Consider the following 24,980-nt stretch of genomic DNA (forward strand, 5'->3'; position numbering starts at 1 on the left):
TCCCCCTGCGAAAGGGGAAGGGAAGCCAGGGCTGCAGCCATCCGACCAGGAACAGGCAGAGAGCCGGCTTCCGGGGCTTCCTAAAGGACATGCAGAAGTCCAGGTGTGCGCTGCCCAAGTGCGGGAGCCGCCGGTGCACAGTGGATGGCACCGCCCCGAGTCCACACCGCGCACAGCTGTGTGCAGCGCCCCCCACGTGTGGTCCGGGCTCTCGCCCCTCCCGCGTGAGCGCCCCCACGTGCGGTCCGGGCTCTCGCTCCTCCCGCGTGAGCGCCCGCAGGGCGGCCTGCCCCACCCTGGGAGCCTGGTACCTGCGGGGCGGCGCCGCTGCAGTAGTGGTCATCTGCGATGCTGATCTGCTCGCTGTCCTCGGCCTCCAGCTGGCTCTGGTTGAAACGCAGGGAGCCCTTCAGGATGTCTTTGATCTATTTCAAAGAAGACGATCCGTGAGAAAGGCCAGCGGGTCTGCCTCTAAGCATCACTCAAACCTCGGGTACATCTGACCCTGACTCCACTGACCACTCTGGTTTTTCTTTTGTTTTTTTTTTTTTGTTTTTTTTGCTGTGCCTCGAGGCTTGTGGGGTCTCAGTTCCCTGACCAGGGACTGAACCTGTGGTCCCTGCAGCGGAGGCACGGAGTCCTAACTGCTGGGCCGCCAGGGAGGTGCCCTGACCAGTCTTCTCTTGTGTGGGTATGAATATACGACTGGAAGAAAGAAAGAACCAAAAAACACCCAGCTCCGCCTTATGGATGACATTGAGCCGTCCCCGCCTGCACGGCCAGGCCCTCATGGGGACAGGCCTGGGGCAGTCTCCGGGGTCCTCCACCCTGTGTCCACCCCGGCCCAGGGAGCGCCCTCGGCTCTGGGGTGGCCCCGCCCGGCTGAGGGCCAGTCAGGCGGGCTGACGGTGAGAGCCCTGCACCCCTTCATGGACATTCATGCTCCATCTGTCTGCCAAGTACAACCCTTGAGGGGCCCAGGCTGCTTAGAGGAGGAGATTCTTTGGGCCTTGTGCTCCCAGGACGTCCACGTGTCTACAGGGGCATAACTGGACTTGAGCGGGACACACCCCCCGTAGCAGCGTCGGAGAGGAAGGGGCGAGAGGTCGGGGGTGGGGGGACCGAGAACCACCCTGGCCAGTGGCTGCAGGCTGCTCAGACATGACTGCTGGGAGGAGCCGGGGCCATGCAGGAGGGGTCCGTGTGGAAGGCAATGTGGGTGCCCTCCCCCCGGTGATGGGCACAAAAGGCTGGCCTGGGTGGCACCAGGTCAGATGAACGGACATACCTGCTTTAGTCCAGCCAGGGAAACCAGAAGCTGATCCTCTTTTTCCAAATTTTCCTGTAATATCACTTCTTGAATATTTACTGAAAAATAAAAGAATGACATTTTATAACTAATGCCCTGAGTATAATTTATCTGCTGCCGCACCATCACTTCAGACCAGTCGGGGAATTCCTCTGCCACACTGCACAGCAGCTCTTTCTACCAAGGATGCTCTGCCCAGCCAGACACGGGGCAGGGGCTGGGTACAGGAGAGGGGGCACAGAGCCTGGGACACAAAGCCTCCCACCAGCGTCCCATGAATGTGTTCTCACAGTGACAGAAGTGTCTTACTTCCGCTGACAGCCCAGAGCTGCCCTTGCTGACCTGCGACGGGGTGGACAGCATGGAGCATTCACCCAACGTTTCCGCTAGGCTTCCTATACCAGGATTCAGTGCTGTTAATTCACCTCCTCTGCCTAAAGACCAGGTCCTCCTGGTGACAGAAATTAAAGAAACTATCTAAAAACAGTGGAAACAGTAGCAGATTTTATTTTCTGCCCTCCAAAATCACTGTAGACACTGACTACAGCTATGAAATTAAAAGACGTTTGCTCCTTGGAAGAAAAGTTATGACAAACTTAGTGTATTAAAAAGCAGAGACATCACTTTGCTGACCAAGGGTCCATATATGGTTCTTCCAGTAGTCATGTATGGATGTGAGAGTTGGGCCATAAAGAAGGCTGAGCATCGAAGAATTGATGCTTTTGAACTGTGGTGTTGGAGAAGACTCTTGAGAGCCCCTTGGACAGCAAGGAGATCCAGCCAGTCCATCCTAAAGGAGATTAAGCCTGAACATTCATTGGAAGGAATGATGCTGAAGCTGAAGCTCCAATACTTTGGCCACCTGATGAGAAGAGCCATCTCACTGGAGAAGACTCTGACGCTGGGAAAGATAAGGCAGGGGGAGAAGGGGATGACAGAGGATGAGGTGGTTGGGTGGCATCACCAATGCAATGGACATGGGTTTGAGTGAACTACGGGAGTTGGTGATGGACAGGGAGGCCTGGAGTGCTGCAGTTCATGGGGTCGCAAAGAGTCGGATATGACTTAGCAACTGAACAACAACAATCTTTAAAAAATATAAATAGTAAAGTATGTTGTCAATTCAACAAATTGTAAAAAGAAAAGGACAAACCCACGGCACTGTGGTTGTCGCCAGATAGCGATGCCTGTGGAGTCAGCAGGACCTAACCCCGTCACCGGAGCTGTGTCTCTGTGTCTGCATGGGGGCCTGGCCTTCATGCAGACTTGACCCGAAGACCCCCTGAGCCAGCTCTGAGCACCGGCGTCACGCTGATCTGCTCACCGAGCCCCTCGGTGAGCGAGGGCTGTGGCCTTCCGCATGGCGCGCCTGACCCCCGGCGCTGCTGGGCCTGTGCTTCTGGGGAGGGGGTTCTTAAAGAGGGGGTGTGTGAGTGAAAGCGCCCCCCACCCTACAGGGCTCCTCTGGAGACTCTTGGTTGGGCTGTTGCTGCTAAGTCACTTCAGGCGTGTCCGACTCTGTGCGACCCCATAGACGGCAGCCCACCAGGCTCCCCAGTCCCTGGGATTCTCCAGGCAGGAACACTGGGTTGCCATGTCCTTCTCCATCTTGGTTGGGGGTGGCAATTAAAACACATTTTTATGACACCGTCCGAGCACCGAGCTGAGAACCCGTGCAGGAAGAGGCTCACCCTCCTCTAAAGCTGCTCCCTTCCTTCCTGGGGCCGTACCAGGAGCCCAATGACTCGGCCCGTGAGCCTGGCTCTCGGCCCTGCACTCCATCACGCTGTTCGAGGCTCTGCTCTGGGCCTGGCCCCTCGGCCTCTGGCACCCAGGCCGCCCCTGGCGCGCTCAGTGCCCGCAGGAGGAGAGCGGGGGCAGCGCTCAGCCTGCCTGGGGCCTGGGGGCTCCATCCTCGGCTCTCCTGCATCCTCCTGGGAGCGGCCTTCCTGCCCACCCAGACCATGTGCCCAGGCCACCCTCAGGGCGCCTGCCGTCAGCCCCTCTATGGCGCTGACAAAAGCGCTGTCACACCTGACGCTGGCTTACCGGTTGGCCGTCACCCCTAGCGGGGTCTGGCTCAGGGCTACACCCAGCCCTCAGCAGGACAGCTGGCAAACTTCAGGGGCACGGTGAGTGGTGACCGACTGAACAAACATGGAAAAACACCCTTGGAACCTGCATTTCGAAATACTGCGATCCTGGTTGTTGCTGTTCAGTTGCTCAATCGTGTCCGACTTTGCGACCCCAGGGACTGCAGCACTGTCCAGGGGCCAGGCCTCCCTGTCCATCACCAGCTCCCGGAGCCCACCCAAACTCATGTCCATCGAGTCAGTGATGCCATCCAGCCACCTCATCCTCTGTCGTCCCCTTCTCCTCCTGCCCCCAATCCCTCCCAGCATCAGGGTCTTTTCTAATGAGTCAGCTCTTCGCATCAGGTGGCCAAAGTACTGGAGTTTCATCTTCAACATCAGTCCTTCCAATGAACACTCAGGACTGATCTCCTTTGGGATGGACTGGTTGGATCTCCTTGCAGTCCAAGGGACTCTTAAGAGTCTTCTGCAACACCACAGTTCAAAAGCATCGATTCTTCGGCTCTCAGCTTTCTTTATGGTCCAATGCTCACATCCATACATGACTACTTGAAAAGCCATAGCTTTGACTAGATGGACCTTTGTTGACAAAGTAATGTCTTAACTTTTTAATATGTGATCTAGGTTTTTCATAGCTTTTCGTCCAAAAAGTATTTCCAGCAAGGGGCAAGGCAAAGACTAAGTCCCATCAATATAAGTCCAGCCTGACACTTTATTAGAATCTTCACCAAGAATAAATCTACAGACCATGCTGACAAGTCCTCTTACAGACAACAGCAGAAAAACAGCAGCCTGAATTTATTCAGAATGTGACTGGAGTTTCTGGCTATTAGACAGGCCTGCTTCAAAACAAGAAAGCAAGATGAATGGGAATGGGATAACAGATATAATTAGAGACTGAATGTTTCTGGTTTCCTTAAAAGCCTGTAACAATTTGTTCTCTCTCAATAAACACACATACACACACAAAATCCACTCAACAAGACATTAACGACAACCAAATGCAGAAAATTGACGAGACAGTTCTGTAGGTCTTTGGGAGGACTGAAAAGGTTGCCTTTGTGTTGACGACTCTGCCTGGGCTTTTAGGGCTGAGCTGGGAGGCGGAGCACTGCCTGGGCGCTTTGGAAAGGCAGAAGTTTGGCCCACTGAGCCGTGAGGGCGCAGGGCTCTGTTCCCGGGGCCGGTAGGGAGCCCGGCCGGTGGGTGTGGGGGCTCCAGGGCTTCGGCAGGAAGCCCAGGGGTCTCGTGCCTGAGGATCTAGTGGAGGGAGGCCCGTGGAGCCCATGTCTAGCTCCGGGGGCCAGGAAGAGAGGTGACTGTGGAGAGCAAGCGCTGTGCGCATCCTGCTTGCCCCGGGGACTGTGACCTCCTGCTGCCTCCTGGATGGTCTGCTGGGAGCACCGCCTGAAGCCAAAAGGCTCGGCCACAGCGCCTGTTCCTGCCTTCAACGTGCTGGGGCCCATGGCTGAAGCACTAGGGACCGAAGGCCTTCAGGGCCGAGGGTTCAGGCCGACAGGGCAATCAGAAGCTCTGGCGGGGACAGAGCCATCCACAGAGGCCAGCAGGGACCGGAGGGCACTCAGAGGCCCTTCCTCCAACAACAGAGACAAGGGAGACCCCAGAGTCCTGACTCACCCCGGCAGGGCGAGGAGACAGGGCGGAGAAACTAGCTGTGGTCCTCGGTCCAGACGAGACGGGGGACCAGTAAAGCAGCAAGTCTGCCTTTAACCGGCAGAGTTACGTCTCGGGCTGCCATTGCTGGGAATGGAACTTCGGAGCAAGAGTTTCGCACATCCGAGTCTGAGTGTGTAGACTGACTCTCCCACTCAGAGCTGAGGTCTCACCACGTCCTGCTGGCCACCTGGGACCGCGACCCCATGGACAAGGAGCCCCGCCCCCGGGACGCCCCGCCCCCGGGACGCCCCGCCCCCGGGACGCCCCGCCCCCGGGACGCCCCGCCCCCGGGACGCCCCGCCCCCGGGACGCCCCGCCCCCGGGACGCCCCGCCCCCGGGACGCCCCGCCCCCGGGACGCCCCGCCTTGCTGGCACACTCCCATAAGCCCCAGGACTTCAGGGTGCAGTGGCCGTGCTGGCGGGAAAATAGAGGGCAGCGGTGGGTAAGGAGCCAGAGCAGCAGAAGCCTCTGGTCCATCAGCCTCCGTGGGAAGCCCCCCTGCTCCTCAGGGCCTCCTCTTCCCGTGTTCTCTTCCGCTGACAGCACGGCAGCCGCGGCCCCAACCTCACGGCCGCTGTCTCTGGAGTCTTAGGCCGGCGCGCGCTGGTGGGCACCCCCCAAGTCCCTCCCCAGACGCTTCCATGCCCCCTGCCCCGGGTGACAGCCGAGGCCCGCGCCGTGAGGGAAGCCCCAGGAGCCTCTGGAAGGCGCCCCGGGGGCTGACTCTGTGCCTTTGGGGCCTCCCCTGCCCGCGTGCCCCTGGAAGGCAGCAGGAGCCCCGAGGGTCCCCTCAAGAGCTCGTGGACGACGGTCCCAGGGCCGCGGCAACAGCACCTGTCCACACTGCCTGCCTCTGGGCTGCTCTAAGAAAAATTCATAAATAGCTTCCTGGTGTGTCAATTGTCTCGGGGGTTAACGGACCAGAAGCTAATGGACAAGCGTTGTGGCTGAAAACGAGGGGAACGCGCGCTCGCGGCGGAGGGCCGGGTCAGAGCCGTGGGGCGGGCGCGCTGCCCGTGGGTCCCTGGAGGTGCTCCCTCCTGCCGTCCTCCCACCGTGAGGACGTCTGTCAAGACGCCACTTCCACAGAAGGTCACCGGCACGGATGCGGGTGGATGAGAACTGGGTAGGACGCCCTTCGCCTCGTACAGCAGCCAGACTGCCCGTCCCCGGGCAGAGCGCCCAGGCCCTCTAATGGAAGGGGCCGCGGGCAGGGCGCACCCCGAGGAGAGGAGCCTGAGCTCGGTGTCCTCAGCAGGGCCTCCCGCCCGCAGCTCTCCCGCCTGGCTTCCTGGATTCAGTCAGAGTTCACCTTTTTGACGCTGACGGAAACCAAGATCTTCTCCCCCGAAAGCAGACACAGACAAAAACGTGCACTTTTTTTCAGGCTGCGTGCTCAGTAGCTCAGTCATGTCCAACTCTTTGCGACCCCACAGACGGTAGCCCACCGGGCTCCTCTGTCCAAGGACGATCTCAGCAAGAATACTGGAGCGTGTTGACATTGCCTTCTCCATCATTTTAAGGCTAAACTTCAGCTCTAATCAACTGAGCTAACTAGCTGCACATAAGCAATTCAGGGTTTAGAAATCCAAGTCCAAACAGATTACCTTCAGAGGCTGCTAAATGCCCTGAATGCAAACATTTTTATTTAACTCACAAACTACTGACCGAGTAAAGCCTTCGCCTAGCCAGTTCCACCACACAGTGATTCAAGGCAGTGTTCATAACCCTTTTACTAACATACAACTTCTCAGTCACTAATGCACTAATTTAAGTCGAATCTGTATGTAAAAAAGGAAAAACATAGTATCTTTTCATACCTCATGATATTAAAGGCAGAAACGTGAAATGTTTAAAATTTTCAAAGTAACGCACATTTTTCCTTCTAGTAAGAGGCAGAATAAATGATGATATAAAGGCTCTTTCCTTTTGTTTCTGTGAAGAAGGAAGATTATGTTCTTTATAATCTCCTTATATTTAAGCATTACCCATTACAGATGTTGGGACATCGAAATAAAAGGGGGAAAAATTCGTAAAACTAACCACTTCTGTGGAAATTCCACAAAAATCTCATCAATATAACAGTATATCAATATAACCCATTCAAGCATCCGGCCTCCCCTCTGCAGGGACCCACTCGCTGGGCCCTGTCCTGCTTATCCTTCACTCTTGTCACTGCCACTCAGAGACGAGGCCCCACGACTAAAAGTCCCCCGAAACCGCCCGGTTCTGCACGGCACGTCCTGGTCTTCAGTTGCAGACAGGCCTGCTCACTGCATCCCTGGCCTTAGAGCCCCAGCCCCCAATGCCTCAGCTCGCTGGTGCTCCGGGGGGACTGCTGGCTTCCCTGGAGCCCTGTGTCACTTGAGGCACTGCTAATGAGGTATACAGTCTCTGTGCTCTCCCCCTACTCTGAAGCTTCGCTCTCCTCTTCCATTCACCTTGAGCTTGACTTTAAAGGCACTCCTCCATTTCACTCCACCCCCAACCAGCTGCTCCCCAAACCCGTTTTCATATCCAAGGGCAGGTACTGAGGAAATACTGGCTTAATGGCCAATGTGAGGCTTTCCAGCCAGCATGAGGGCTGGTTCTATCTCTTGAGGAATACATGTGGGTGAGATGTTTTTCGGATGAAGAATGAAGGGACATGAACGTGATCACATGGGTCCTGGATTGAGGGGCAGGCGAAGGGAACGTGGTTAGTGACGGTCTACTGAGAGCCAAGGACTGAGTCTGATGCTCCATGGGCAGTTTTTTCTTAGAAAGCAAAAGAGCAGATCACACAGAAAATATAGTCAAGGGTCCTACTCGAATCCAGCTGCCAGAATGGCTGAAGACTGTACACTCAGCACTGGGAGAGGAGCGATACTTAGGAAACCCAAGGGAAGACTGCATCAATACGTGCATTACAAGTCTTCAGGTCAATAAATAGTTCTAAGTGAACTGAGTGTGCTCAGCTCAGAGTTCCAAACCTGCACTGATCTCAACAGACTCTGGATTCTTTTCTTAGGATTTACCTGCCTGCCAGCCAAGAGCCCGGCATGGCGCATGGCTTCTCAGGGTAAAATCTATCCTGTTCATGATACGGCTGCTACCGTCAAGTCCACTAGGAGAGACGCTGATTATATTCTTCAACTTAGAAGGTCTCTAAGCTCCAGTAATGGTTAGATGCCTTTGGAAGAACATGTATTTCTAAAAATAAAAGCAGAAACACGGCGAGGACCTCACTAATAGGAAACAGCCTGGGGTTTTTACCACCATCCCCTCTCACTTGGGAGCAACGAGATAGAAGTCTGGCTAAGGTTATCTTAAAATTACATCACCTAGTCAAATAAGACCCTCACAACTGGCTTAAGATGGACATACTCTTTGCGAATCTCAGGCCACAAGAGTTTGCCCAGCCGATGACTCATGGACAGTTAAGTGCTGCTGCTCAGCTGGGAGCTGGACACGCTGCGGCGGCGACGGTCAGCTTCCTTGTCCCAGGCCCCACCTGCCCCCACTCACAAGCTCTTAGGTTCAGCCTGAGCCACAGGGTCCTTGAACCTTTGGGCTTTTGGTGGCAGGACTGTTTCTGCTGAGGTAGGGGATGGGATGGACAAGTCTTTTGCCCCCTGGGTCATGAGCTGGATGGGCTGGGGTTAGAGGAAGTGGAAAAGCAGCCTGGTGTGGAGATGGGGAGACAGGTTAGGCGATCAGACACAGTTTAGAAAGATAAAGCAGAGGGGGGCTCAGGATGGGGGGGTCACATGCACACTCGTGGCTGATTCATGTCAGAGTATGGCAAAAACCACCACAATACTGTGAAGTAATTAGCCCCAAATTAAAACAAATAAACTACTTAAAAAAAAGATAAAGGATCTGGGAATTATATTTAAAAAAGACAAAGACAGTGAAAGATATTCAGTTTGGAAAAGTGGGTGGGAAGATGGTGAGAGCCATAAGATGGAAAACAAAATGGTGAAAGATGAAACACCCGCACTGAGGCCATGTGAGCAGGGAGGTGTTCTCGGAGCCCAAGAAAGGCTAAGAGAGCGTATAGTTTGCTGAGGTTTTCCCAACAGGTGTAGGGTTGGTACAGGCTGCTCAGGTGGCTCAGTGGCAAAGAATCCGCGTGCAATGCAGGAGCCACAGGAGGCTCAGGTTTGACCCCTGGGTTGGGAAGATGCCCTGGAGGAGGGCATGGCAAGCCACTCTAGTATCCTTGCCTGGAGAATCCCATGGACTGAAAAGCCTGGCGGGCTACAGACCCTAGGGTTGCAGAGGGTTGCTAAGACTGAAGTGACCTAGCATGCATAAGGTTGTTGCAAGAAATACACTTCCAAAGCTTCTGATAATCAAATCTGGGGGGAAGTGCCTTCCACGAGGAGCGAGCAGGGCTGGAAAGAGGCTGAGCGCAGCGCTGGTGTTAGGCGTGTGCAGGCTGCCTCAGATGGTGGCGGGGGCGGGGGGAGCACTCCTCCCACAGAGTTCCCACACGTGTGCCTGCAGGGCGGGGGCAGGGACGCACTAACAGTGTTAGGGACACATGAGCTGCACTTTGCCCAGTGACCTTAAGTTCTCTTGCTGCTTGGTGTTTGTCACGGGTCAGTATCACCAGGTGCCCTGGGGGCTGTTGGAAGTGCAGACCTTCAGAGCTTCAAGTCAAAATCTGCTAACAAGACTCTCAGGAGAAGTAGCTCTCATCCTGCAATTAAATGCAAAGTTTCACATTCTTAATAATTACAAAGAGCTTTCAGCACAATGTGATTGACAGAGGGAGAGCTGCCTTGTGATCAGTTTCCTTCTCTGTCTCTCAGATGTCACTAGTTAATTGCCTGTTAAACACTTTCAAAAACGTCTATTGAATGCTATTTTGCTAAATATCAGCAAATCAGATTCATAAAGCTCTTGCAGAGGCAAATAAAGTAATTTTCAAAAATGACCTCTTCTTACAGCTAATTCTTGCATAAATATTAAGACAAGTGCAAAACTGGCGTGGATGGGTGCGCTAAGACGGCAGACCCGACGTCTGGCTCCTGACTGGAGCAGGGCCTCCGCAGGAGCACGGAAGAGCAGCCGAGACCTGCGACAGGCCCTGGCACCTGCGCCGGCGAGCTGTGTCCCTCGTCCCGCCCAGGCCTTGGCTCTCGGTTTCCTCGTCTGTGAAACGAGCGACGGCCCTGATGGCCTGGAGGGTGCCCACCTCGACAGCAGTCTGAGGCCTGCCGGGCGGCATAGCTCTAACCCCCCTGATTCACTGCGTTTCACCCTCCCACTGTGTGAACCACCGATGAAAGGACGAGCTGCGGCAAACTAAATACCTAACGGAGGCTGGAAGCCCCTCCCCTGGGAGCAGCTCACAGATCAGAGAAGCGCAGGCAGCTCACCCACGTGCAATTATGTGTGAGCGATGGCAAGCCTAGAAATAGCCCGACTCAGCCGCCGAGGTTCATGCTGTCAGTCGTCAGCGTGACGGAGGGGTGTGACTATAGCAACAGGAAATGAACACGTGGAAAGTCCTGTCAAGTTGATTGGGTTAGTTTAGATTTCATAAAAGATACATTTTCAACTCCTGTCTCTAAATCTTTGAATTGACAAAGCTCAATTACATGGAGGCAATAAACTGAGAATTTTGGTAGATTTTTGATAAATAATGCTTTCAGTTTTGGGTTCTGGGACCATAAGGAAATAAAACTGCTAACGAGTCAGTTTTATTACCTCTGTAATTAAAGGGCCATTTAAACAAATGTCTTTCTGTAATTTTTAACTGAGATGCTTTTCTCTGTATCTGTTTTGTTAAAAAGATAGTCTTGAACTGTACTTGACATTTTAAGATATCACTGCACATCTGACAATAACATAGACTGATACAGAATTTCCTTGAGAGGAACTCAGTGAAAATACTTAACGTCAGAAAAGGGCAGGGGAGGGATGAGAATCTGAGGCCACCTCAGGTCCCTTGGGAGCAGGCGGCCAGGCTCAGCAGGGCTTTTGCCGAGAGGAGCAAAGGTGCCACGCAGTTCTGGGCAGGCTGTTCTTGCTCAGAGCACTCACACACCTAATGTGAGGCCCTGCAGATCCAATCCCAGCATCCCTGCACATGGTCTGACCGAGGGACACTCAACAGGGCTGCTCCCAGCTCTCACTGTCCAGCCATGGGGCCCCAACCAGTCACTGCTCAGCTCCTCTGGTCGTGGGCGGGCGGGATCTCCCAGGATGGGCCACCAAAAGGGGCAGCTAAGAGTTAAGGGGAAGGGGACTTCCCTGCTGGTCCAATGGCTAAGGTTTACCTTCCAGGGAAGGGGGTTTAAGTCTGATCCTTGGTCGGGCCTTGGGGCCAAAAAACCAAAACATAAAATGGAAGCAATAGTGTAACAAATTCAACAAAGACTTTAAATTAAAAAAAAAATGGCCAAGAGGAAGGAGAGGATTTGTGTTGCACACTCAACCAGTGGTGGCTTTATGTATTTATTTAGGCTTGGCTTCGTCGGGTCCTAGTTGCGACACGCAGGATCGTCCGTGCTGACACGCGGGTTCCATAGTGTGCACGCTTAGCTGCCCCGTGGCATGTGGGATCTTAAGTCCCTGACCTGGGACCGAACCTGCGTCCCCTGCATTGGAAGGCAGATTCTTAACCACTGGCTAAGAGGGAAGGCCTTGTGCAAGGCTTTAAAAATATCTTAGTCTTGGCAATGAACTGGTGAGATAGATCTTGGCAAATCCATTTTATGTACGATCACAAGCAGGCTGATCTCAGAAGTGACCGAGTCTGGTTTCAACCCCGTGTCTGTATGCTGCCTGTGAGCCTGTCTCTCCTGCTTAGGTATCACTGCAGCTGCTTTTTTTTTTTTTTTTGGCTCTGCCCATGGCATGCAGGATCTCAGTTCCCTGCCCAGGGACTGAACCCATGCCCCCTGCAGTGGAAGCGCCAAGTTGTTCCCAGCAGACCATCAGGGGAACCCCAGCAGCTGGTCTCAGAGGGGACTCGTGCCTGCAGCATACAGATCACCCCCAAGGTGCCAGGTACAGGCACCTGAGGCAGCTGCAGGCTTTCCAAGCAGAGAGGAAGACCAGCCCCTTGGAAAGTCCGTCTGTGCTCTTCCTCACTCAGGCCACCACAGTCGATGGTTATTTCCACATCAAATACATTCTACTGCCACCTGCTATTTTCACTTCATAATACATCATGAACATCTCCTTATGCTTATGTATTTTAACCTTTATAAAGACTGCATCACTACATTATAATCAATCACTTACCAGTGGGTTTTTCAGTTTCAACTGTTGCACTACTTTACTAATCCGGAAAAACAGAAAAGTTTATATGGAGAAAAATATGAGAGTATTAAAGTCATTTTTAAAGGATATAATAAGTAAAAAACTAAATCGAGAGCTTCACACCTCAGCCTTTACGCTTTCCTCAAATTTTGGTTAAAATCCAAACTGCCTACAACCCAGGAACACCCTGTGATAAAGCGTTACATATGCGGATGAAATAAAATGAATCCATAGGCCCCAGGGCCAGGGATTCTCAACCCCACCATGAAGATGCAGCCAGGCTACTTCCACAGCAAAGAGAAGTCGACAGCCGTGTGAAGGGATTCTGGCTGAAAGTGAAACATATACACAAAACAAATCTGCTTTTGAGGTTAGCTGAGAATTCACAGCTGATAAGAGGTTTTCTTTAATTAAAAAGTGCTTCCCATCCCATGCAATGAGAAAAATGTTCTTTTAGTGCTGCCTAAAAGAGTAAAAGCTGTTTGGAAATCCTGAGGCTTAAGTAAAAGCTGCTTTAAAAGCTGCTATGTGGACCAAACAACTTGGAAACATCCCACTACCAGATTTTTCTAGAACTCCTAGAGTAAATATTTGCAGTCATGTCTTTGTTCTTCTACTTTGGTCAAAACCCCAAGTTGAGTAACACAAAGGTCACCCATGTAGCCAGAGAAGCAAAAATTACACAGTGTGTACACACACACATATACTCATGGTTACTTTAAAATTAAACTTGAATTTAAATAATAAAATTAATTATGGACTATACATCAGTTATTTATAAACTACCTCTTCATTACTTCTTTCGGATGCACTTTAAACTGCGATGCTGTAAGATTCGTATAAAATTAATTTATCTGAATTTAAAAAGTTGACCGTGAAGAAGTGTATGAACAGTTTTGGAGTGGCGGGGACTGGATGTGAAGGGACCCGCCTTCAGGGTTTCTCCCGCTGTCTCCTCCTCCGGCGCCCTCTCCCTGGAGGATGGAGGGAAGCTGAGGGCAGAGCAGGGCTGGGACACAGCCTGGGGAGACATGGGGAGGCAGCTGGGGAGACGCGGGGACGTGGCCCGGGGAGACCTGGGGAGGCAGTCGGCCATGCGGGCCACGCGCGGCTCCAAGCTTGTAAGAGATCACTTGTTACTGGCTCAAGGCCAGTGCATTTGGGCTGCATCCAAATGCAGCCATTTTGGCCGCATGTAATGGACTCATTGCCTGACAGGCTGGGCAACGGACGGAGTGTGATGTAGTCTGTCTCCAGTGAAGGCCCCGAGACGGGCCAGGCTGGGGACCCCGCTAGAGGGAAGAGCGCTCGGTGGTTCTCTGGTGCGCCCTCACAGGGGGAGTGTGTTCTGACTCCTCACAATGCCCCACACTCACAGAACAGCACTGGCATGTCCACGAGAGTATGTGTCTGATTTCCCTCATCTCCTCCCAAACTACGATGCTGGGCCCTGGAGGATGGAAGGGAAGGATGCCCGCAAGCGGGCTGAGAACGGTCACAAGGTGAAGTCTAAACATTTTGTTAAGCAGCAGGGAGTTCCTGAAGCAAATTGTAGGTGATCCAGTAGAGACCTTTTCTAACACGAAACACAGAGCTTGCAGGAAGGAGGCAAGTAAGGCCCAGGACTCCATGGGCCACTCACGTGTAACCTGAAGGGCACACGAGGGCACTTCTTAGAATATCGACACAGTCAGAAGGAAGAAAAGGTCCCAACATGTATTTCAGACAGCTGATTAAAAAATATATATTTAAAAAATAAAGTAAGCACTGCCAAATAACCACATGAGTGATTACAGATAGATTAGCACAACAGCAGAGTTGACTGTTGACCTCGAAAGCTCCGGATTTGCTTGTTTGTTTGTTTGTTTGCGGGTAGAGAGATACTTAGAAAGGGCAGTGTAGCCATTAAGAGCTGAAATCTAGAGTCAGACTGCTGGATTCTGACTCTCTACTGCACTGACTGGTGGTATAATTTGGGGAAAGTTGGCTAATCTCTGCGCTCTGGTTTCCCCGTCTGCAAGGGTGACGCGGGCTAACTCGTGGGAAGCACCCAGCACCAGCGCCCACGGCGGGTGCTGCCACCATGCCCGGGGCCAGAGCCCTGCACTCACCAAGATGGGTGTCCATCACCTTCGCACAGTACTTGCACATGGCATCCAGGTCGTTCAACTGTCCTTGAAGGAAGGAAATTTGGGCTTCTAATTCTTCTTCCTAAGATGAAGGGGGCAAAGATACGAAAATGAAAACAAAAATCAAAGAAAATCCCCAGAGTCCTCCAAAAGGTCTGGACTGTTTTAAAGAGCTGCCATTCATGTCATTTTAGTCCTAGACAAAACAAAAGGAAGCAGCAAATGAACGAGAGCAAACCCACCCCTGCCACCGCCAGTGAGACAGAGGAGTAAAACGTGATTCACAACAACTCTGGCTTCCTGCCGTGTGTAAATGTTTGCCCATACACACTTGTATTAAAAAAGGACATAAAATACCTTCAGTAACTTTTGAACCACACAAATAGAGAGTCAATGGGACTTCAGTGGACCCAACTCCCTAGACAGCTGGTACAAAACCATTACATTTTCTCATACACATTTGAGAAACCAGAAATTTCCATTTGTTTAAAACAAATCTCTTCATTTTCTAGACCACAATAATCTCTTAAAACATGAGATTCCCCAAAGCACTTGGGAAAGTTTTGCCCTGACAGCTGCTCTTACATCTCCTCTCTTGATAGAGTACTAGAGGGTTTTATTTATTTAATTGTTTCTAGGGAAAAATACTCTGGGTGGGATAATTATCTAAATGGTGGAAAGACAATCTAACTGTAACAAATGGATAAAGCCTGGAGCTTTTGCTTTTTTAAGAAAAAAAGTAATGCATGTGAAAAATTTCCCAAGGAAATTTAGAAGATTAAGGGAGTTTTTCTCAGAGAAGAGAGTAATTCTCATAATGTAAGACACTTTAAACCAAGTTAGTTGGAATACAAAGAAAGCATGTTGCCGGAGCTGGACAAGGCCGGCAGGTTGGTTGTCCAGGGTCAGACGCTTATCTCTCCAAATGAGAATCCTCTGTTGTTGAAACAAAGTGGAGAGAAGCCTCCCAAGACATGCTTTTTCTTAAGAGACTGAATACAATCTGACACACGGATGGAAGTTAATGGCTGAAAGATGGCTTGCAGGTGTACCCCGTGTGAGCAACACATACACACAACACCCAAAAGCACTGTTTTCAATGGCTGCCTGGAAGATGAGCCTTTAGGAACATGCATTCAAACGCTTGATGCAGAATAGACACAGCAGTCGCTCTAAAAACAAATTATTGTGACATGCTCACTGTAGGGTGGCCCAAGCTTGAACCTGTACTTTACATCGTGTAAAGTATGTCCTGATGTACCCTGTACATCCCACCAAGCACAACGGCCTCTCTTCTGATACTCAAGTAAAGACAATGCAACCAGGAGCTCAGCCAGGGAATGAGGACTGTGGCCTTGGGTAGGTGTTGCAGGGCATCTTCCTTCTCCTTTTTCTCCTTTGGGTCTACACAAACCTGAGCTTCCCTGTTTGCTCAGGACCCCACAGGAAACAGAAAAAGAACACTACATCTGTTGGTTAACCTCGGTCATGATTCATCTCCGAAGATGGTCACTATCTATTCCTTCCTCGATGTACACGCTGTTCTGCTCATTAAGAGGTGGGGTCTACTTCCCTTCCCCGCAAATCCCGGCTGTCCCATCACTTGCCTTCATCCAGAGAACGCAGCAGAAGTCACACTGTATCAGAGGCCTGCCAACTTCTGCTTCCTTTTCTTTCACTAGAGGAAGGCAGCTACCATAGTTAGTTGTAAAGAAGTCCAGGCTATGATAATGAACAAGAGGAGAAACAATATGGAGAGAAAAGGGGCCCCAGGAGACAAGGAGGCTCTAGACACGTGAGTGATGTCTTCCTGGACCTTTCAGCCCAGCCCATGTGAAGCTAGCCAAGTGAGTAACCCAGCCAGCAGCAGGCGACGCAGAAGAGCAGCCCAACCCAGCCCTGTCCGCGCGCGTGGCCTGGAAACCCGTGAGCAGTAGCAACGCTGCTTTGAGGAGTGGGGTTTGTGGTGCTTTGTTACGCAGCAACGGATAACTGACACGGCAGTGGGATGAAGGGTCACTAGAGTGGCACAAGGCATAAGGAAACCTGAGTCCTATTTCCAGCCCTGCCAGTCACAAGTCACGCAACCTTAAATAATCCTCCACCCAGTAAGGGCCTAATGTCAGCACTCTCTGGAGAAGGCACAAGTTAGATACTTTGCTCCCAAGAGGTTTACAAGCTTGGAGTTGGAATAGGAAAGGTTTATAATTACCAGACCATGAGGTAGAGTACATGAAAATCTTACAGAGAAATAAGAGTAGTTGCTCTGAGAATCCTGGTCCTGGCCTCGTGTCCCTACTATTGAACAAGTCACCTTTTCAATGTGTTACAGATATGAACCCACCTGGAAGAGTCTAGAACTGTACTGTGGCCAGCACCTGGCAGTCTCTTGAGAGAGGCTCTGGCTGGAGTTTGTCCCTGCCCTTGGCTTCCAACTGGGGTGCTGACAGCCCAGAATGGACAAAGGACACCAGGAATGTACCACCAGCTGGTTAAAATCTCTTCTCCATTTACTCTATGTATGAGTTTAGTTTGGATTAAGTGATCACTTTTTATGAGATACAAAAGCCCTCGGGAGCCTTAAACCCCAGCAGTCATTCCTACCTAAACGGATTAAGTGTATTCCGTGTGATTTTTTTAAAATAAAAGCTGGGAGGGAAGAAGAGCTGGAGAGGAGAGAGTCAGAGGACACAGGTCCAGCCTGTGGGTGGTGAGGTGCTGACAGTGGGAGGGAGTACAGAGCTCAAGGAGGTCTGTTCCTCCAAACACGTCACTGTGCTGGTAGGAATGTGACTCTAAGGAAAGTGGGCTGAGACTGAGACTGGCGCCCGGTGCATTGTGAGGTGCACGACCTGCACGAGCGCGCAACCTGCACGAGTGCGCAGGGCAGCCGGGGCGCGCGCTGAGTGAGCACACGCGGCAGCCCGGGGCGCACGCTGGGTGAGCACGCGCGGGGCAGCCCGGGGCGTGCGCTGGGTGAGTGCGCGCGGCAGCCCGGGGCGCACGCTGGGTGAGCACACGCGGCAGCCCAGGGCGCACGCTGGCTGGGTGAGCACACGGGACACAACACAGGCCTCCAGGCGAGCACTTTCACTTAGACACTGGCAGCAAATGAAGAGCATCTTGCTTGCCTAAGTCCTGAGTAAACCTCAGTACAAATGGAATCCACGTAGCAGAAAACAGCAGTTTTCATTCTTGTAAGACTTTTTTTTTCAATGGAAAGCTGACACAGAAGCCCAACTGTGAGACAAAGAGTAGTTGAAACAGGTGGAGGGGCCCAAGAAACTCTTCCATTTGGAATATTAAATCCAGTACATGATCTTGCTGGAGTTTGCTTAATCTGAAAATACACCCAAGCCCTTGAATGATCAGACTTTAGAAATGGAATCACTTGGTTCAAGGGTGGTTTGTCATTTATTCTTCACTCTTTTATATAATTACAGATAAAAGAGCGAGCCAAGAATCAAGATTCTAAAATTGTGGAAAGAGACCTTCCATTTCTGTCTTACCTTCTGAGGCTCCACACGCCTCAGACACAGACAGCTTTAGTCATTTGCTTTCATTAATGGTGGTCTGTAATGAAAAACAAATGCTTGGCTAACTGCCTTGAAATTTTATAAAACCAACCAGTTAGTGTCATTTTTATGTATAAATAAGACATGAAGAAACGTTCTCGTTATGTTTGCTTTTGCATGCGTGCTCTGCCTTCTGTTGCGAGAGGCAGGGTGGTGGAAGCGGGTGCGTGCGGGCGTGGACACAGCTGGGTTCGAATCCTCTTTCTGCCAGTTGCTCTGCCTTCCGTTGCGGGAGGCAGGTGGTGGAAGCGGGTGCGTGCGGGCGTGGACACACCTGGTTCGAATCCTCTTTCTGCCAGTCTGAGGACACTGGCTGTGCCATCTTGAACAGTTCCTTCATTTCGCCTTTTCCCCCAAGGCACTGATGAGACCCAAATGGCAACACACGGAGAGTGTCTGACACAGAACAGGTACTCCATAAAGGACATTATTCTTTAATGTTTAAGTCAGGTCAAAACAATAGAACCGATTTTTAATACGGAGGTTGGTGATTCACTCTTAGAAAACACTGGTCTCTGGTTTAAACATCTTTATGTGGCTCCACCCAGAAGGATGAATTAGGACTTGGGAGCCCACCACTGACTCAAGTTCTGCAGAGCCACTGATGTGTGGGGTGAGAAACTGGTGGAGGATGAGGAGGCGGGCCACCAGCAGACCGTGTGAGCAGCGCAGCACCAGAGGGGCCTGGCAGCCTCCGGGGAAGGACCGAGAACATGGGCCGCCCCGCAGAGGAGCACACTGCTGGCTTCCAGCCCTTTCACAGGGGCTGTGGCAGGCCCAGCCCTGGGCTCTTCATGCAGGAACTCACTTACCCCTCACAACAAACCCATGTGGTGGATTCTCTCACTACGTCCCACATGAGACATGGGCGCCTCTGCAAGCCACTGCCTCTGAAGCAATGCCAATGTAGAGGTGGCACTGTGAGAACCCAGGTCGCCTGCCCACGACTCCCAGTGCTTCTCTGAACATATTCCTCCTTACACTCGATTACCAGGCCCTTCCAAGGAGTGCCTTTGTATCTCAGTTTCCTTTAAGAGAAGCTCACCATTTACAGTGTTCAGACCCATCCCTAAATAGCTTATTAAATCATTTTCCTTCATTCAGGTATGATTGTTTGTGTTCCGTTTGTCAAATGATTTTTGTTTAGGCTGTATCTGGAGAAATGTGTTTTGAATTTGCTTTGTAAAAAGTGGTATTTCCACCACCATTCTTCCCCGAATAGTTGACACATCATTACACTTTCACTCACATATTATATGCATCAAATTGTTTAAACTGTTTTCTAACGTGGATTTTATGGATCAATTTTGTTAAGTGCTTCAATGTCTTTATGTTCTTTCTTGGTTAATAACAGGATGAGCTTTTGTAGTTTATTATTTATTCATTCTTCAACAAATATATTCATTGATACTGCATTAGGGCTTGTGGGAAATACAGTAATGAACAAGAGATGTGTTGTGACCTCTGCAAACTTAGGAGGAGGTAAGACCACACATCAAGCATGAGAGGAGCAAGGCATTAAGCTTCACAGCAGATATGAGAGGAGAGCCTTTACCATCACGGGCAGGGAAGCCAGCTTCCAAGGCACAGAGGTGGAAATGAAAGATTTTCAGCAAGCAGCAGCATTTCTGATGAATCTTCAAGAAGAGGGACTTGGCTCGGAGGAAGTGAAGAATAAAGATGTTTTAGGAGGCAGGGACCCAGTGAACAAAGGAGTACAATCGGAAAAGCTGGGAACAAGGGCAAAGAGCCCGCAGCTGGGCGGGGCGTGGAGAGCAGGAGCTGAGCTGGGCTGGAGGCCTCCCGCCCCCTCATCTCCTTCAGAGATGGTGCTTTGGGGGCTGGGCCCGACCCCAACCTGCCGGGGGTCCCAGGTGCAGCGGGGCCTGCCCACTGCAGCCCTCAGCCCTCTGGGTTTGGAGAAAGGGGGGACAGGAAGGGCCCAAGGGCGGGGTCCGCGGAGCGCACGGGGATGAGACCGACCCCACCGGCAAGACGGGCTACACACTGCGGCCAGCAGACAGGAGAGAGCCGAGCCCGCTGACCGCGGACGGTCAGCAAGGGGCAGGTGGGAAGGGAACGGAGAGGCTGAGAAAGCAGAGTGCGGAGGTCTCAGTGTCCTGAGGAAGCTGTGGTCACACCAGGGCCACACACACACAGACACACACACAGACACACACACACACACAGACACACAAACATAGACACATACAGACACACATACAGACACACACACACAGACACAGACACACACAAAGACACACATAGACACACACAGACACACAAACAGGCACACACACAGATAGACACACACACAGACACAGCTGTGGTTACACCACGGCGACACACAGACACACAGACACAGACACACACACACACACACACAGTGCGATGGCGCGGCGGCCAGGGTGCCCGACGTCCGCAGAGGAGGGCCCACGGGAGAACCGCCGGGAGCTCGCCGGCTGCTCAGCAGCGCCGTGCCATGTGTACCTCACAAGCACGGACAGTCCCTGGGCCCTGCCCCACAGCCCGGCTTGCTGAGCTTGGTTTCCTGGGGATAATTAGGAATAATAATAACCCCTAATTCAGCTCATGCTTGGGGACTGAATTTCACGAGATATTCCAGATGAAGTGCTTTGCACATGGTAAACGCTCAATAAATGTTCCTTTTGCTCTCTAGATTATTAATATAGTCCTATACGGTTATTCCAAGGAATTATAGACACATGTGTAAACAACGCCCAGGAAATTCCTCATCCTTTTGATGGCAATATGCACATGCATATTCCAAATGCCAAACACCCAGTGGCAGGGGACTCGGGTGACGGGCGGTTCGCTGACGCAGAGTATCATGCAGCCTGGAACCACACGCTCGCGTGGGGAACACGGCACAGCAACATGCATACTAATGGTTCTTCTCCAAATGGTAGCATTGGAGGCCATTTTTTTCTGGATTTTGTACAATGAAATCAGATTATGTTTTTGTAATAATCAAATCAAAATATTATTTAAATAATATAATAAAGAAATAAGAAAAAAGTAAAAGGTGATTACCAAGTAGACACAGGATATATTAATATTTTTAAATTACCAAAATGTATTTCAAGTCAAACTCCAAGCAACACTACAGTCTAAACAAATCTGTTCTCTAAACAATACTAAGTGGTGAGAATAACTTAAATGAATAACCTGTGAAAAGGTTAATGGTTACAGTGTTTTGTCCAATGTCTGAAGAACAACCTGGGAGCAGCAGTTTCAGGGTAGTGGTGCCTCTCTCTGCACTTAAAGTGGGAGCATCATGGGCTGTCTGGAAAGAATGGGACTCTTAAAGATACTGAAAAAAATAAAGACGGTTATCAAATTCCCAGTAAACAAAATGGCTCCTGTTTTCAAACAGGATGTAAACAAACATGGTAAATGTGAATGAAAAAGAAATTTCGTTTAGAAATTTAGAACTGAAACTCAAAACTTAAGGTATTTAGTAAAAAGAAATTTCATTTAGAAATTTAGAACTGAAACTCAAAACTTAAGGTATTCAGTAAATCGTATCATTTCAGTGCTGTAATTTCCTTTAGAGATAACTCATTTCAACCCTTTATTTTATAAATAAACGTTGACATGGCTAGGTGGCTAGCTAGGAGCAGAACGTACACAAGCAGACATTTCTGTTTCTCCGCCACTGAAGCAGCGCTTTGTCCCAGCACTGAGACGCACAGCACCTGTGGACGCCAGGGTAAAAAGGCAGCCCGCAGAATGGGAGAAGACGCTTGCTGACCATGTCTCTGATAAGGGATGAATACAAGAATACACGGAGAACTCTTAGAACTCAACAGCAAGGAAAAGAAACAAAACTCAACTTGATTAAAAAATGTAGGAAGGACTCAGACATTTTTCCAAGGAAGATACAGAAATGGCTAACAAGTACATGAAAAGATATTCAACACCACTAAACACTATGGAAATGCAAGTTGAAACAATGAGATACCGTCTCATAGCTATCAGGATGGCTTCTATCCAAAAATCAGATAATAACAACTGTTGGTGAGGATGTAGAAAAATTGGAACCCTGGTACACTGTTGGAAGGAAAATAAGGAAAAGAGTATGCTCAGTTCAGTTCAGTCGCTCAGTTGTGCCCAGCTCTTCGAGACCCCATGAATTGCAGCACGCCAGGCCTTCGTGGGGAGAAGGCAATGGCACCCCACTCCAGTACTCTTGCTTAGAAAATCCCATGGATGGAGGAGCCTGGTGGGCTGCAGTCCATGGGGTCGCTGGGGGTCGGACACGACTGAGCGACTTCACTTTCACTTTTCACTTCCATGCATTGGAGAAGGAAATGGCAACCCACTCCAGTATTCTTGCTTGGAGAATCCCAGGGACAGGGGAGCCCGGTGGGCTGCCGTCTACGGGGTCGCACAGAGTCGGACACGACTGAAGCGACTTAGCAGCAGCAGCAGGCCTTTGTGTCCATTACCAACTTCCAGAGTTTACCCAAACTCATGTCCATTGAGTCGGTGATACCATCCAGCCATCTCATCCTCTGTCGTCCCCTTCTGCTCCTGCTCTCAATCTTTCCCAGCATCAGGGTCTTTTCAAATGAGTCAGCTCTTTGCATCAGGTGGCCAAAGTATTGGAGTTTCAGCTTCAATATCAGTCCTTCCAATGAACACCCAGGACTGATCTCCTTTAGGGATGGACTGGTTGGATCTCCTTGCAGTCCAAGGGACTCTCAAGAGCCTTCTCCAACACCACAGTTCAAAAGCATCAATTCTTCGGCGCTCGGCTTTCTCTGTAGTCCAACTCTCACATCCATACATGACTACTGGAAAAAACATAGCCTTGACTAGACGGACATTTGTTGGCAAAGTAATGTCTCTGCTTTTTAATACACTGTCTAGGTTGGTCATAACTTTCCTTCAAAGGAATAAACGTCTTTTAATTTCATGGCTGTAATCACCATCTGCAGTGATTTGGGAGCCCCAAAAATAAAGTCAGCCACTGTTTCCACTGTTTCACCATCTATTTGCCATGAAGTGATGAGACCGGATGCCATGATCTTAGTTTTCTGAATGTTGAGCTTTAAGCCAACTTTTTCACTCTCCTATTTGGCTTTCATCAAGAGGCTCTTTAGTTCTTCTTCACTTTCTGCCATAAGGGTGGTGTCATCTGCATATCTGAGGTTATTGATATTTCTCCCGGCAATCTTGATTGCAGCTTGTGCTTCATCAAGACCAGCATTTCTCATGATGTACTCTGCTGCTGCTGTTGCTGCTAAGTCGCTTTAGTCGTGTCCGACTCTGTGCGACCCCAGAGACGGAAGCCCACCAGGCTCCCCCATCCCTGGGATTCTCCAGGCAAGAACACTGGAGTGGGTTGCCATTTCCTTCTCCAGTGCGTGAAAGTGAAAAGTAAAAGGGAAGTCGCGCAGTCATGTCTGACTCTTAGCGACCCCGTGGACTGCAGCCTACCAGGCTCCTCCGTCCATGGGATTTTCCAGGCAAGAGTGCTGGAGTCGGGTGCCATTGCCTTCTCGGGATGTACTCTGCATATAAGTTAAATAAGCAGGGTGACAATATACAGCCTTGACATACTCCTTTCCCAATTTGGAACCAGTCTGTTGTTCCATGTCCAGTTCTAACTGTTGCTACTTGACCTGCATACAGATTCCTCAGGAGGCAGGTAAGGTGGTCTGGTATTTCCGTCTCTAAGAATTTTCCAAAGTTTGTTGTGATCCACACAAAGGCTTTGGCATAGTCAATAAAGCAGAAATAGATGTTTTTTTTTCTGGAACTCTCTTGCTTTTTCAATGATCCAACAGATATTGCCCATTTGATCTCTGGTTCCTCTGGCTTTTCTAAATCCAGCTTGAACTTCTGCAAGTTCACGGTTCACATACTGTTGAAGCCTGGCTTGGAGAATTTTGAGCATTACTTTACTAGTAATGCTTTACTAATGTATGAGATGAGTGCAATTGTGCAGTAGTTTGAGCATTCTTTGGCATTGCCTTTCTTTGGGATTGGAATGAAAACTGACCTTTCCCAGTCCTGTGGTCACTGCTGTGTTTTCCATATTTGCTGGCATATTGAGTGTAGCAGTTTCACAGCATCATCTTTTAGGATTTGAAACAGCTCAACTGGAATTCCATCACCTCCATTGGCTCTGTTTGTAGTAATGTGATGCTTCCTAAGGCCCACTTGACTTCACATTCCAGGATGTCTGGCTCTAGGTCAGTGATCACACCATCATGATTATCTGGGTTATGAAGATTTTTTTTGTATAGTTCTTCTGTGTATTCTTGCCACCTCTTCTTAATTATCTTCTGCTTCTGTTAGGTCCGTACCATTTCTGTCCTTTCTTGAGCCCATCTTTGCATGAAATGTTCCCTTGGTATCTCTAATTTTCTTGAAGATATCTCTAGTCTTTCCCATTCTATTGTTTTCCCCTATTTCTTTGCACTGATCACTGAGGAAGACTTCTTATCTCTCCTTGCTGTTCTTTGGAACTCTGCATTCAGATGCTTATATCTTTCCTTTTCTCCTTTGGTTTTCGCTTCTCTTCTTTTCACAGCTATTTGTAAGGCCTCCCCAGACAGCCATTTTGCTTTTTTGCATTTCTTTTCCATGGGGATGGTCTTGATCCCTGTCTCCTGTACAATGTCACGAGCCTCCATCCATAGTTCATCAGGCACTCTAGCTATCTCCATTTCAGTTTCACTGATTCCTAGAATGTCGACGTTCCCTCTTGCCATCTCCTGTTTGACCACTTCCAGTTTGCCTTGATTCATGGACCTGACATTCCAGGTTCCTCTGCAATATTGCTCTTTACAGCTTCGGGCCTTGCTTCTATCACCAGTATGAATGTTACTCAGAAAGTAATAATGGAATTACAGAATGATCCAGCAATTCCACTTCTGAGTATATACCCCAAATATTTGAAA

General features: G+C 50.2%; 1 protein-coding gene across 10 annotated transcripts in view; it reads right to left on the reverse strand.

Moving 5' to 3' along the window:
* Nucleotides 1-24,980, reverse strand: part of TBC1D5 (TBC1 domain family member 5) — a 586,162-nt gene that overhangs the window by 4,546 nt on the left and 556,636 nt on the right. For all 10 annotated transcript variants that reach the window (XM_025287205.3, XM_025287148.3, XM_044938556.2 and 7 more), the window contains 3 exons: nt 14,453-14,552; nt 1,289-1,368; nt 312-425 (listed from right to left, as the gene is read on the reverse strand). In XM_025287205.3, coding sequence (XP_025142990.3) covers nt 312-425; nt 1,289-1,368; nt 14,453-14,552 — 294 coding nt within the window. The remainder of the gene's footprint in view (nt 1-311; nt 426-1,288; nt 1,369-14,452; nt 14,553-24,980) is intronic.

The sequence above is a fragment of the Bubalus bubalis genome, chromosome 1 (genome assembly GCF_019923935.1).
Source record: "Bubalus bubalis isolate 160015118507 breed Murrah chromosome 1, NDDB_SH_1, whole genome shotgun sequence".
Classification (NCBI taxonomy): Eukaryota; Metazoa; Chordata; class Mammalia; order Artiodactyla; family Bovidae; genus Bubalus; species Bubalus bubalis.